General features: G+C 40.8%; 2 protein-coding genes across 3 annotated transcripts in view; one reads left to right on the plus strand and one right to left on the minus strand.

Annotated features, from left to right (window-relative positions):
• LOC128071148 (protein ecdysoneless homolog) overlaps positions 1 to 4,538 on the minus strand; it is a 30,905-nt gene extending 26,367 nt beyond the window's left edge. The window contains exons 1-2 of one of the 2 annotated variants that reach the window (XM_052664116.1): positions 4,385 to 4,538; positions 2,466 to 2,671 (exon numbers count right to left, since the gene is read on the minus strand). In XM_052664116.1, coding sequence (XP_052520076.1) covers positions 2,466 to 2,670 — 205 coding nt within the window. In that variant the 5' untranslated portion in view covers position 2,671; positions 4,385 to 4,538. Of the gene's footprint in view, positions 1 to 2,465; positions 2,675 to 4,384 lie in introns of both variants that reach the window. The other variant, XM_052664115.1, reaches the window with a different exon arrangement.
• A 135-nt stretch (positions 4,539 to 4,673) lies between these two features.
• Positions 4,674 to 13,255, plus strand: LOC128071143 (primary cilium assembly protein FAM149B1-like; the record flags this gene model as incomplete). Its single annotated transcript, XM_052664106.1, has 3 exons — positions 4,674 to 4,881; positions 11,733 to 11,837; positions 13,056 to 13,255. Coding segments are annotated over exons 1-3 (352 nt in total), but the record flags the coding sequence as incomplete, so codon positions are not given.
• Positions 13,256 to 13,508: the final 253 nt, after the last annotated feature.

Here is a 13,508-nt window from a genome sequence, read left to right on the forward strand (position 1 = left end):
AACTGAGTTGGTTTGTTTAAAAGATCAACAAAATTGACAAAACATTAGATTAACTAAGTAAAACAGACTCAAATAGCTAAAATCAGAAATGAAAGAGGAAAGGAATATCACAACCTATGCCACAGAAATAAAAATTATAAGAAAACACAAAGAACAACTGTATACCAACAAACTGGATACCTTAGAAGAAATGCATAAATTCCTGGAAACACACAACTTATCAAGACTGGGACACATAGACGTAGAAAATCTGTACATATCTATAAAAGTAAGGAAAGTGAATTAACAATCAGAAACTTCTCAACAAAGAAAAGCCCAGGGCTAGATGACTTCACTGGAAAACTCTACCAAACATTTAAAGAAGAATTAACATAAAAAAAAAAAAAACACTGAAGAGGAAGAAACATTCCCAAACTTGTTTTATGAGGCCAGCATGAGCCAACAAAACACTTGCAAACTAATTCAGCAACATGTTAAAAGGATTGTACACCATGACCAAGTGAGATTTATTCCTAGAATGCAAGGATGATTTGACACAGGAAAACCAACTGACGTAATATACCATATTAACAGAATGAAGGTCAAACAAGTGTACTGCGGAGTGTCTCAAGAGCTGCCATGGCAAAAAAAGCGCCACACAGGTGGGACAAACCGCCCAACCAACTCTTCTCCCTACTCTAGATCTCCCAAGTTCCTTCAACTAGAGAAGCTCCAGTCAGAGTGGCTTCATTTTTATCTACCTTACATATTAAGGGTTTCCCTTGGGGCTCAGCTAGGAAAGAGTCCTCCTGCAACGAGGGAGACCTGGGTTCAATCCCTGGGTTGGGAAGATCCTCTGGAGAAGGGAAAGGCTACCCACTGGAGAATTCTCTGGCCTGGAGAATTGCAAGGACTGTATAGTCCATGGGGTCACAAAGAGTCGGACATGACTGAATGACTTTCACTTTACATATTAAACTTCAATGTTAATTTCATCCAGAAGCAATGCAGAACTGTTGCAGGGTGTTGGACAGGAGAGTGACATGATCAGATTGGTTTTACAAGGTAACTGTCAACACTGTCAGGAACTGGAGACATTGGGACCAGAGAGGTTAGTTAGGGGGCCACTGTAGTCTTCCGGATGAAGAGGGCTTAGACTGTAGCCAAACGGATGTGAGAAAGGGTCAGATTTCAAGGGTAATAACAGTAGGATTTAGTGCCTGTGGAACATAGTGAAGTGAGGATTTGAGGATGATTTTGAATTACTAACAAGCTTGACTACTAGGTGGATAGCAATACCATTAAGCAAGACAAGAAAACACTGTGTAAAAATTATTTTCGAGAAAAAAGATAGGGAATTAGTTTTGGCCATGTTATGCTAATGGGACAGTGTTCTTGCCAATAAGTGTCACAAATATCAGTGATAAGGCATTCAATAAAATTAACGTTTTACATTTGGCAACTGCTAGCCAAAAGGTTGGAGAAGGCGATGGCACCCCACTCCAGTACTCTTGCCTGGAAAATCCCATGGACGGAGGAGCCTGGTAGGCTGCAGTCCATGGGGTCGCGAAGTGTCAGACATGACTGAGCAACTTCACTTTCACTTTTCACTTCCCTACATTGGAGAAGGAAATGGCAACCCACTCCAGTGTTCTTGCCTGGAGAATCCCAGGGATGGGGGAGCCTGGTGGGCTGCTGTCTACGGGGTCGCACAGAGTCAGACACGACTGAAGCGACTTAGCAGCAGCAGCAGCAGCCAAAAGGTTAACAGAGAAGCATTAAAATGAGCCAGAATGAAGGAATCACAAGATGTCAGGCTCCTGATATGAAATAAGACCTCACAGAAGTTGTTGTTGCATGAATAGAGCCTTGGTAAGTTATCCATGACTCATTTTAGTAAAGTTATAAGAAATGAGATGACAAAGTGCCATTATTTGGCCACAGGTCAGATCTCATGCACTGACAATACAGGGAGCAGTGAAGGAATGTCAAAATGCTTCTGGGTGGAAAATAGTGGTTGCTTAGCTCAATTATTTCTCTTTATAAGCCAAGCAGAGCCACTCTTAGACCCTTAGCAAAACAACTATTTGAAACAAGGCAGCCTAGTAAACACACTATCAAGACCGAGGAATACAGAGTAACAGCTGAAAGAACTATGGTTAAAGAAGCCAGCCGGAACCTGTTTAGTGTAGGAACCTAGATATATGATGGCATAGTAAAGTTCAAAAGTAAAGCCATGGCTTGATAATGTTGAGTATGTATTAGTTCCTAAGATAATGACTATTAGAAAGCTTTCATCAACATGAATATTTTTTTTAATTTTTTAAGTTCAAGAGCTTAACTGAATTTCAGCAAATACCATAAAGAGTTCAGGATATAAGTCTTCCTGACAACACTGAATGAACTGTGGACTATTACACATCACTGGTGTCAGAATGACATTAAAAGTCACATGTATCAAAGCAAAATAAGCAAAATAACCTTACCTTTCCCAGGTTTATATCTGAGATTGAAAGGCTGATTCTGCCAGATATAGGGGACCAGCATAGGTGCAAACTGGGTCATTATCCTCTCAATGTACTTTTGAAGGATCTCTCTGCATTCTTCTGGGTCCCCTGGTTTATCTGGTATCAGGAACAGGCGATACTCTACGGTGTCTTCCACTGTAGCAAACTTCATATTTTCCTCCATTCTTCTTTGAAAGTTACATTTAAAGTTTCAATAATATAAACCATATAGAATAATGCAGAAGTAATATCCTAGTCCCTGAACTATGCTAGGCAATTCCATTAACACTGTTCCCCTAATTCAGTGATTCACATACCATCATCATGATTTTTGCACTGACCACATACCAACTATGGTAACACTTATTTAATATTCTTTTAATGACAATTTTATACTTATATTAAAAGAATTTTTAATATATAACAAATGGAAATCCAATACCACATTCCCAAACTAATAAATAAGCATTAAGAATAAAATAAAAAATGTTGCCCTTGCATTATCAGTGGTGTGTACAACACACTTTCGGAAAAACTGCAATAACATCTTTTGAAACACTATCAAAAATCCCAGGTCTGCCTAAAGTCCCAGTTGTGTTCTGGGCATTTCATTTTCTCTTTCTGTGGCTTTTCCCTTAATTGGAGAATGAGACTGTTATCTGTTATCTCTATAATCCTTCCCTAGTTAAATTTTTAATATTTAAATATTCTTAAGCACAATCTCCCTTCCTCCGCAGAATTTAAATCTTTCCCATTGTGTGGGATAGAAGAATTCAAAACTACAAAACATTCATTCCTATCATTTCACCCCCAAATAATCTGCCCATGGCTCTTGATCCTACAACTATCTGTTCTAAATTTTCCCTTTTCAGGTTTCAGAGGGTATAGCTCTGGGATATTAGGAGGTGGTGAATAACTCTCTTCTAAAGGTTTCGCTTACATACAGAAGTACTAGTTCACTATTGTTGTCAGGTGAGGCTTGGTACCGAGAAGGCAATGGCAACCCACTCCAGTACTCTTGCTGGAAAATCCCATGGATGGAGGAGCCTAGTGGGCTGCCGTCTATGGGGTCGCACAGAATCGGACACGACTAAAGCGGCTTAGCAGCAGCAGCAGCAGCAGAGGCTTGGTAAAAGAAAAAACTGCGCTGGATCATCCACTTCACCGCTGCAATTCGATTTTCAGACTTGTTTTTCTAACGGATTAGTAAAATGAGGTCCAGAGGAACTTGCATCTTCTATCCAGACATTCTTTCACTACAGACTGTCCATTTGGCCTTTTAACCCAAGTGCCCGCGTGCTAAACGCTTCAGTCGTGTCCGATTCTTTGCGACCCTATGGATTGGGAATTCACGCGATTCTCCAGGCAAGAATACTGGAGTGGGTTGCCACTTCCTTCTCCAGGGGATCTTCCCGATCCAGGGATCGAACACGGGTCTCCCCCACTGCGGACAGATTCTTTAGTCTGAGCCACCGGGAAAGCCTTATTATGAAGAATTTCGTGACAGGGCTGAAGTGAAGTCGTTCAGTCGTGTCCGACTCTTTGCAACCCCATGAACTGTAGGCTCCTCCGTCCATGGGATTTTCCAGGCAAGAATACTGGAGTGGGTTGCCATTTCCTTCTCCAGGAGATCTTCCCAACCCAGGGACTGAACTTGGGTCTCCAGCATTGTAGGCAGACCTTTACAGTCTGAGGCACCAGGGAAGTCCTCTAGTGACAGGGCTAGAAGGGACTTTTGAGACCACGCAGGCTAACTCCACACTGTATATATGAGAAAACTGGGAGCACTGCAAGCTTGCTTGCAACCAAGCAACAGAGGCCTGGCTTGGAGTCTAGGGGCTCTTTACTCAGACTAGGCTCTCTCCTTCGCCCAACAAAATGAAGCAAATTCCGCTTACGGTCTTGGGCCTGGGCCTCTTCGGCAAGTCTTTGTCGCAGCACCTTTCCTCAGCCGTCTCTCCTACCTAGTGAGCTGGTGGGGAACTGCCAGCAGTAGACACAGCCAGGCCCCGGATGGGTCCACACGTTCGTCTGGAACCAGAACCCCGAGGAAACTCCGAAAGTTAGAAACGACTCAGCCTCGGAACCCCGGGCCGTCGTACCGAGGCACATCGGCGGAAGCATTAGGCGAGTGCTCCTGTGGTATCGTCACTTCCGCCCCCACGGGCAAGCCGGAAGACTAGGGAGGTGGGGGCCCTGGCAAAGTGGCGATCTGGAGTCTAGGAAACGGGGCGGACGGGGCGGGAAGGTGGCGGGAGGGGGCCGAGCCGGAGCGGGCGCGAGGGCCAGGCTTGGAGGCCCCCACCCTGGCTTGTCCGCCCCCGCCGCGGCTGAGGAGGAAGAAGAGAATGACCTCCAGATACACTAGGAAGGCGGTGCCACAGAACTTGGAGTTGTGAGTGAACTGCTCAGCTACTCCAGCCCGGGCCGGGGGGTGCCGAGGAGGGTCGCAGGCGCGCTGGGGACCCTTCCTGCCCAGTCCCTTGCTCCTTTTACCTTTCCCAGGGTGAGGAAGAAAATCTTTGGAATTCTCTCCTACCAGCTTTGCCGGACGTTGGCCCTTCTGTTTCCTGCTCCAGCTAATAAGGGCATGTTACTTGTGCTGTCCTAGAAACTTGGTCTGTTTGGCCTGCACTTCTTGAGCTTAGGGACTTGGTATCCTAAGGCATTTTGTAGTTTCCACGTGTTCCACGCCCCAGTGTCAATGGCCATTGACAACTCGTGAAACTGTTAATAGCTGAATGCTACAAGAAAGTTGAATACGTCTGGCGCCAACCACACTGCAAAGCTACTTATATGCATTAGCTCACAACTCTATCAATAAGGATACCAGATAGGAACTATTATTATTTTGCACAGATAAAGATTCCAGGTTTAAAGGTTGTAGCATGCCAGAGATCACACGGCCGGAAGGTGGTGGAGCTGAAGTATAAACCTGTTGTCTGATTTTGAAGCTTGTGGTCATAACCATTACACATAACTGCCTCCCCACCTCTGCAACTTAGTGTCGGAATCCTTGAGGATCAGTTTTGCTTTTGAGACTTTAGAGAGCAAGTGTGCTGTGTGCTAAGTCACTTAAGGCTTCTCCAACTCTTAGATACTCTCTGGATTGCCACAGAGGCTCCTCGGTCCATGGATTTTTTCCAGGCAAGAATACCAGAGTGGGTTGCCATGCCTTCCTCCAAGGGATCTTCCCGATGCGGGGATGGAACCTGGGTTTCCCATATTGCAGGCAGATTCTTTACCATCTGAGCCACCAGGGAAGCCCAGAGAGCAAATATTTCTGGCTTAAAGACCCACCTCCCTCCCCTAGTGAAATGTTGTAATTTAGGAAGTAATGAGAATGTCATCTATTTGTTAATACTTTAGACTTCCCTGGTGGCTCAGACGGTAAAGCGTCTTGCTTACAATGAGGGAGACCTGGGTTCGATCCCTGGGTTGGAAGATACAAAGGAAATGGCAACCCACTCCAGTACTCTTGCCTGGAAAATCCCATGGACGGAGGAGCCTGGTAGGCTATAGTCCATGGGGTTGCAAAGAGTTGCACACGACTGAGCGACTTCACTTTCACTATACTTTCAAAAATACTTTCACATCTTCATTCTTGTGACAACTCTGTAAGATGAGTATGTTTTTCAGCAGATGAAATATAAGAAAGGTACATACCTTAAGATTATATAACCAATAGGTTTTGAGCTTGGGCTTTTCAACCCCAAATACCAATTTTTTTCCCTCCACTGAACTGTGTAATTTTAACAACCATACGTTTATTAACTATTACCTATACAGAGTAATAACAGGCATGGTATTTTCAGTCACATTTGGGTTTCTGTTTAGACTCTTTTCTAGCCTTATTCATTTTAGGCAAATTACTAAATTTTTGAGCTTTCACTTCTGCAATATAGGCTAAGACCTTATCTAAAAGTGATGGCATAGAGCTTGACACATAGTAGGTCCTCAGTGAGTGGTAATTTCCTTGTCCCTTCCCATCTCTATTTGGTACAATAGCCATACAAAGAAAATCAGTCTATGATCTTTCCTTGCCTTTCAGAAGCTTGTTATCTATTAAATAATAGGATAGACGCAGAAGCGACTCAGTTAAGCTTTTTAGGAACTAGGAAGAAGAAAGTCATTTCCCAATCTAGGGAGCAGAGCTTAGCCAAAAACCTGGTTTTATAATTAATTCTGACCATTATGAGAGTGAAAAAAGTATCATTTATGGAAAAAAATTGTTGATTGCATTTATTGGACCAGAATTATTGACCCAGTATGGTTATGTTGTTGTTGTTCTTGTTTAGTCATCTCTTTTGCGACCCCATGGACTGTAGCCCACCAGGCTCCTCTGAACATGGGATGTCCCAGGCAAGAATACTGGAGTGGGTTGCCATTTCCTTCTCCAGGGGATCTTCCTGACCCAAGGATCAAACCTGCATTCTCTGCCTTGGCAAACAGATTCTTTACCACTGAACCACTTGGTTATGTTACTTGTTCTCTATTGTTGATTTCATACTCCCTAAAGATAACTCTCCCAAAAGATGATTTTCTAGAAGTGTCAGAATAATGTGAATAATGACAATAATGAAGATTATATGCATTTAAATAACAGTATATTAAAGGTACTTTTCCCTTTTGGTGTTATAATTTGCTTTGAAGAACTAACTTTAGTTTTCTAATAGTTCCAAATTATAGATATTAAAAAGATTTTGGCATAAGCATACAGCTTGACATTTTAAAAATGATAAATCTCGAGCATAATTGTATAGTGAATAATATATTGAAGAAAGTAGGGAAAACCGCTAGACCATTCAGGTATGACCTAAATCAAATCCCTTATGATTATACAGTGGAAGTGAAAAATAGATTTAACGGCCTAGATCTGATAGATAGAGTGCCTGATGAACTATGGAATGAGGTTCGTGACATTGTACAGGAGACAGGGATCAAGACCATCCCCATGGAAAAGAAATGCAAAAAAGCAAAATGGCTGTCTGGGGAGGCCTTACAAATAGCTGTGAAAAGAAGAGAGGCGAAAAGCAAAGGAGAAAAGGAAAGATATAAGCATCTGAATACAGAGTTCCAGAGAATAGCAAGAAGAGATAAGAAAGCCTTCTTCAGCGATCAATGCAAAGAAATAGAGGAAAAGAACAGAATTGGAAAGACTAGAGATCTCTTCAAAGAAAATCAGAGATACCAAGGGAACATTTCATGCAAAGATGGGCTCGATAAAGGACAGAAATGGTATGGACCTAACAGAAGCTGAAGATATTAAGAAGAGGTGGCAAGAATACACAGAAGAACTGTACAAAAAAGATCTTCACGACCCAGATAATCATGATTGTGTGATCACTTACCTAGAGCCAAACATCCTGGAATGTGAAGTCAAGTGGGCCTTAGAAAGCATCACTATGAACAAAGCTAGTGGAGGTGATGGAATTCCAGTTGAGCTGTTTCAAATCCTGAAAGATGATGCTGTGAAAGTGCTGCACTCAATATGCCAGCAAATTTGGAAAACTCAGCAGTGGCCACAGGACTGGAAAAGGTCAGTTTTCGTTCCAATTGCAAAGAAAGGCAATGCCAAAGAATGTTCAAACTACCACACAATTGTACTCATCTCACATGCTAGTAAAAAAGTAATGCTCAAAATTCTCCAAGCCAGGCTTCAGCAATACGTGAACCAAGAACTTCCTGATGTTCAAGCTGGTTTTAGAAAAGGCAGAGGAACCAGAGATCAAATTGCCAACATCTGCTGGATCATGGAAAAGGCAAGAGAGTTCCAGAAAAACATCTATTTCTGCTTTCTTGACTATGCCAAAGCCTTTGACTGTGTGGATCACAATAAACTGTGGAAAATTCTAAAAGAGATGGGAATACCAGACCACCTGACCTGCCTCTTGAGAAATCTGTATGCAGGTCAGGAAGCAACAGTTAGAACTGGACATGGAACAACAGACTGGTTCCAACTAGGAAAAGGAGTACGTCAAGGCTGTATATTGTCACTCTGCTTATTTAACTTCTATGCAGAGTACATCATGAGAAACGCTGGACTGGAAGAAACACAAGCTGGAATCAAGATTGCCGGGAGAAATGTCAATAACCTCAGATATGCAGATGACACCACCCTTACGGCAGAAAGTGAAGAGGAACTAAAAAGCCTCTTGATGAAAGTGAAAGAGGAGAGCAAAAAAGTTGGCCTAAAGCTCAACATTCAGAAAACGAAGATCATGGCATCGGGTCCCATCACTTCATGGGAAATAGATGGGGAAACAGTGGAAACAGTGTCAGACTTTATTTTTGGGGGGCTCCAGAATCACTGCAGATGGTGACTGCAGCCATGAAATTAAGAGACGCTTACTCCTTGGAAGAAAAGTTATGACCAACCTAGATGGCATATTCAAAAGCAGAGACATTACTTTGCCGACTAAGGTCCGTCTAGTCAAGGCTATGGTTTTTCCTGTGGTCATGTATGGATGTGAGAGTTGGACTGTGAAGAAGGCTGAGCGCTGAAGAATTGATGCTTTTGAAGTGTGGTGTTGGAGAAGACTCTTGAGAGTCCCTTGGACTGCAAGGAGATCCAACCAGTCCATTCTGAAGGAGATCAACCCTGGGATTTCTTTGGAAGGACTGATGCTAAAGCTGAAGCTCCAGTACTTTGGCCACCTCATGCAAAGAGTTGACTCATTGGAAAAGACTCTGATGCTGGGAGGGATTGGGGGCAGGAGGAGAAGGGGACGACAGAGGATGAGATGGCTGGATGGCATCACTGACTCAATGGACGTGAGTCTGAGTGAACTCCGGGAGTTGGTGATGGACAAGGAGGCCTGGCATGCTGTGATTCATGGGGTTGCAAAGAGTCGGACACGACTGAGCAACTGAACTGAACCCATCACCTACATTAAAACAGTTATCAAAATTTTAATATATTTGCTTCATATTTCATCTGTATATTTTTTCAGCCTGTCATCTGTGAAATATTGGAAAACCCCAGACATTATCATTTCCCCCTATATGCTTCATTATGCATTTCTAAAAATTATATACATTTTCTTATTTAATAACCATAAGTCTATGATCAAAGTTAATATATCTTTGGTATTATCTGATTGTTACTTCATAACCAAATTTCTCTGACAGACTAAAATATGTCTTAAGTTTCTATTTCATCACTGGAATCCACATTTCTGATCTCCACCAGTGTTTCAAAGACAAGCTTTTGGTTATAAGATCATTGAATGAGAAGAAAAAAGCTCTCCACTAATTCAGCTCCACCATTTGAGAAATAATTTAAAGTACAAGCTCTGCTGAGTAGGTCTTTATCTTAATATACAAAAATGGTACAGTTTATTAAAATCTCAAACTATTCATCTGCTCTGAGCAGCCTGAGACAGACTATTTGGATTTGAATCCTGGCTCCATCACTTACTAGCCATATGACCTTAAGCAAGTTCCTTAATCCTTCAGTGCCTCGCTTTCCTTTCTTGTGAAACAAGAGTATTACATTTATAATACACATTTGCATATTAAAAGCCCTTGGAAAACCTATTGTAAAGAAACCTGTGTAACTTTGTTTAACCTATGAAGTTATTTGACTATAGGATTTTGTGTGGAAAGAAAGTCTACTATAGATGATTAGGATTGGAACATACAATAATTGACCCCATAGTTTATTCTGAGGCTTCCCTAGTGGCTCAGATGGCAAAGAATCTACTTGCAGTGTGGGAGACCCAGGTTTGACCCCTGGGTCAGGAAGATCCTCCGGAGAAGGGAGTGGCTACCCACTCCAGTATTCTTGCCTGGAGAATCCATGGACAGAGGAGCCTTACGGGCTACAGTGTATAGGGTCGCAAAGAGTGAGACATAACTGAAGCAACTAACACTTTCACTTTTTTCATAGTTTATTCTAATGCACATGTTGAACTCTCTAGAACAGCACGGTCCAATAGAAATATAATACAAAACACATAACTTAAAACTTTGAGATACTCACACTAAAAAGTAGTAGAAACAGGTGATATTAACTTTTTAATCTTTTTATTTTTAAGTAACTATGGACTTACAGGAAGTTACAAAAATAGTACATAGAGTCCCATGAACCCTTCACTCAGATTCCCCCAATGATGACAACTTATGTAACTTTCAAAGCCATGAAACGGACATTGGTACAGTACTGTTAAGTAGACTATAAACCTTACTCAGTTTTCATCAATTTTTATATCCACTCTTTTGTGTATGTATATGTATACATAGTTCTATGCAATTTGGTCTCATTTATGTATTTATTTAACCACCAGTGCAATCAAGATACAGCGCTGTTCTATCACCACCAAGAAACATCCTTATATAGCCCTTTATAGTCACTTCCATTCCTTTCTCCATACCCTGGAACCACTAATCTTTTCTTCACCTCTGTATTTTTCTCATTTGTGAATGTAATATAAATAGAATCATGTAGTGTATGTAACCTTTTGAGATTGGCTTTTTTCAGTAAGTATGATGCCTTTGCAATCCATCCAAGTGGTTGCATGTATCAGTTCATGCCTTTTTATTGCTAAATCATATTCCACTGTGTGTGTAGAGATACCAAAGTTGAATTATTCACCTGTGAAAGGACATTTCAGTTCTTCTAATTTTTTTTTCAATTATAAATAAAGCTGCTCTGAATGTTTGTGTACAGATTTTGTGTGAACATAAATTTTCATTTCTCTGGGATTAACCCAAGAGTGCAATGGGTAGGTCTTATGATTAACGCATGCATTTAGTTTTATAAGAAACTGTGAAATTATTCCCAAGTGGTTGTACCATTTTACATTCCTACCAGCAATGTATGAGAAATCCAGTTTCTCCATATCTTCGCCTGCATTTAGTGTTATCACTGTATTTTATCTTAGCTGTTCTAATAAGTGTGTTTTATACCTTATTATGTTTTCAATTTGCAGTGAAATAAGTTTTAATATATTTTGTTTAACCCCTGTATATCCAGAATATTATCATTTTAACATGTAACCAAAATAAAATAATTAGTGGTACATTGTACATTCTTGTTGTACTAAGACTTCAAAATCCTGTGTGTTTTATACTTAAAGTGTATCTCATTTCCAGCTGACCACATTTTAACTGCTAGTGGCTAATGGCTATTGCATTGGATAGTGCAGTTCCTGAACAGCAAGAAGTAGGTGACTTGTAGATCAAGTTACTGAAAAGTATATATTTTTTTCTTTACAAAAATATAACTATTTTTCCATTTCACAGGAAAGGAATAACAAAACATGCTCTTAATCATCATCCTCTTCCTGAGCAACTGGATGAAATTTCCTCTGCCAATGACAGCCGTGAAAAGGACCTAAGTTCCCAAAGGTAATGACACAAAGTGTACTGTTTGCTTATTGCACTTGATAATGGCATAAGTTTTGGGTTTTTTGCCTTAGGATTGGTATCAAGCCTTGTACTGATGAAACAAAAGAATTTTTGTCACATTTTTCAATACCATTCAACTTCCATTCTGGAACAACTAGTAGAAAGATACTTATTTTTGTAATCTTTGAAAAATAGTATTATGAGGTAGTTAAAAGCAGAAACGCAGGAGGAATCCAAACAGATCAGATTTTTAATCTTGGTTTTGCTACCTATTAGCAGAATAATTGGAGAAGGCGATGGCACCCCACTCCAGCACTCTTGCCTGGAAAATCCCATGGATGGAGGAGCCTGGTAGGCTGCAGTCCATGGGGTCACGAAGAGTTGGACATGACTGAGCGACTTCACTTTCACTTTCAAAATGGCAACCCACTCCAGTGTTCTTGCCTTGAGAATCCCAGGGATGGGGGAGCCTACTGGGCTGCCATCTATGGGGTCGCACAGAGTTGGACACGACTGAAGCGACTTGGCAGCAGCAGCAGCAGCAGCAGCTGCTGAATAATATTGGGCAAGTTATTTACCTGGTAATAGTATCTCTTAAAGGGTGTAGTGAATATAAATGAGATAAAATATAGTAAATGCTGAGTAAATATTAGCTGCAATTATTATTTTAAGAAATAGGACAGAGGAGATGGTAACTTCACAGAGGATTCTGAAAAGCAATTGTGGTATCATACAAAAACTATAGTCATAAAACCTTGTTTCAAAATCTAGTACTAAATTTCCAGAGTTTTTGTCTTAAAGTATATCACTAGATGTACTGGTGAGTTTTACATCACCAGATTGTGAGGATAAATGCAGTTAATATCTGTGAAAGTGCTTAGTAAACTAAAAGTGGCATACAAGTTCACATACTATTCCTAGTATTTCTGAAATGTCTTTAGTTTCTTGAGTGTAGATGTTATAAGTGAAATGTTAAAAAATATTAATTGTAAACTAAGATTAGAATTATTTAGAATGGCTGCCATCAATTCTGTAGGAATTAGGTCAGACCTTACTGTGATGCTTACATTTCAAATTCTTCATTTATTTTTATCTCTGTGGATGTATTTGTACAAATGTCTAACACCTAAAAGATTGCTGAGTAGTTAATGCTACAGAAACTTGAGGAAATAGAAGAATTTTTCTGTTTTCTCTTTTCCTTCCCACTTGTGCATTTAGTGAATCTGACATCACACAAGAATCACCTTTTACATCAGCTGACACTGGAAATTCAAGGTCTGCTTTTCCAAGTTATACAAGCACAGGGATCTCTACTGAAGGCAGCTCGGACTTCTCCTGGGGATATGGTGTGAGTTTTATGTTATTGGTCTCATGGAGTGCTTGCGTGACTGTTCTGGGAGTTAGGATTTGTCCGTTTGGTCAGTATATTTCATGCCTTCCCTCTCCTACATTTTTTATTTTATTTTAATTGGCCACGCCATGTGGTATGCAGGATCTTAATTCCCCAACAGAGAATCAAACAGTGAACGTATGGAGTCTTAACCACTGGATCACCAGGGAAGTCCCTCCTACTTTGTTTATTTACCCTTTAAAACAGCTGTAAAGAAGGCATCAGTCCTCTGAGTAGTTGATCCTTAAAGATGCTTAGTGTTTGGCTTAAGCAGCTGCAGG

This window comes from Budorcas taxicolor, unplaced genomic scaffold (genome assembly GCF_023091745.1).
Source record: "Budorcas taxicolor isolate Tak-1 unplaced genomic scaffold, Takin1.1 scaffold212, whole genome shotgun sequence".
In the NCBI taxonomy this organism is placed as follows: Eukaryota; Metazoa; Chordata; class Mammalia; order Artiodactyla; family Bovidae; genus Budorcas; species Budorcas taxicolor.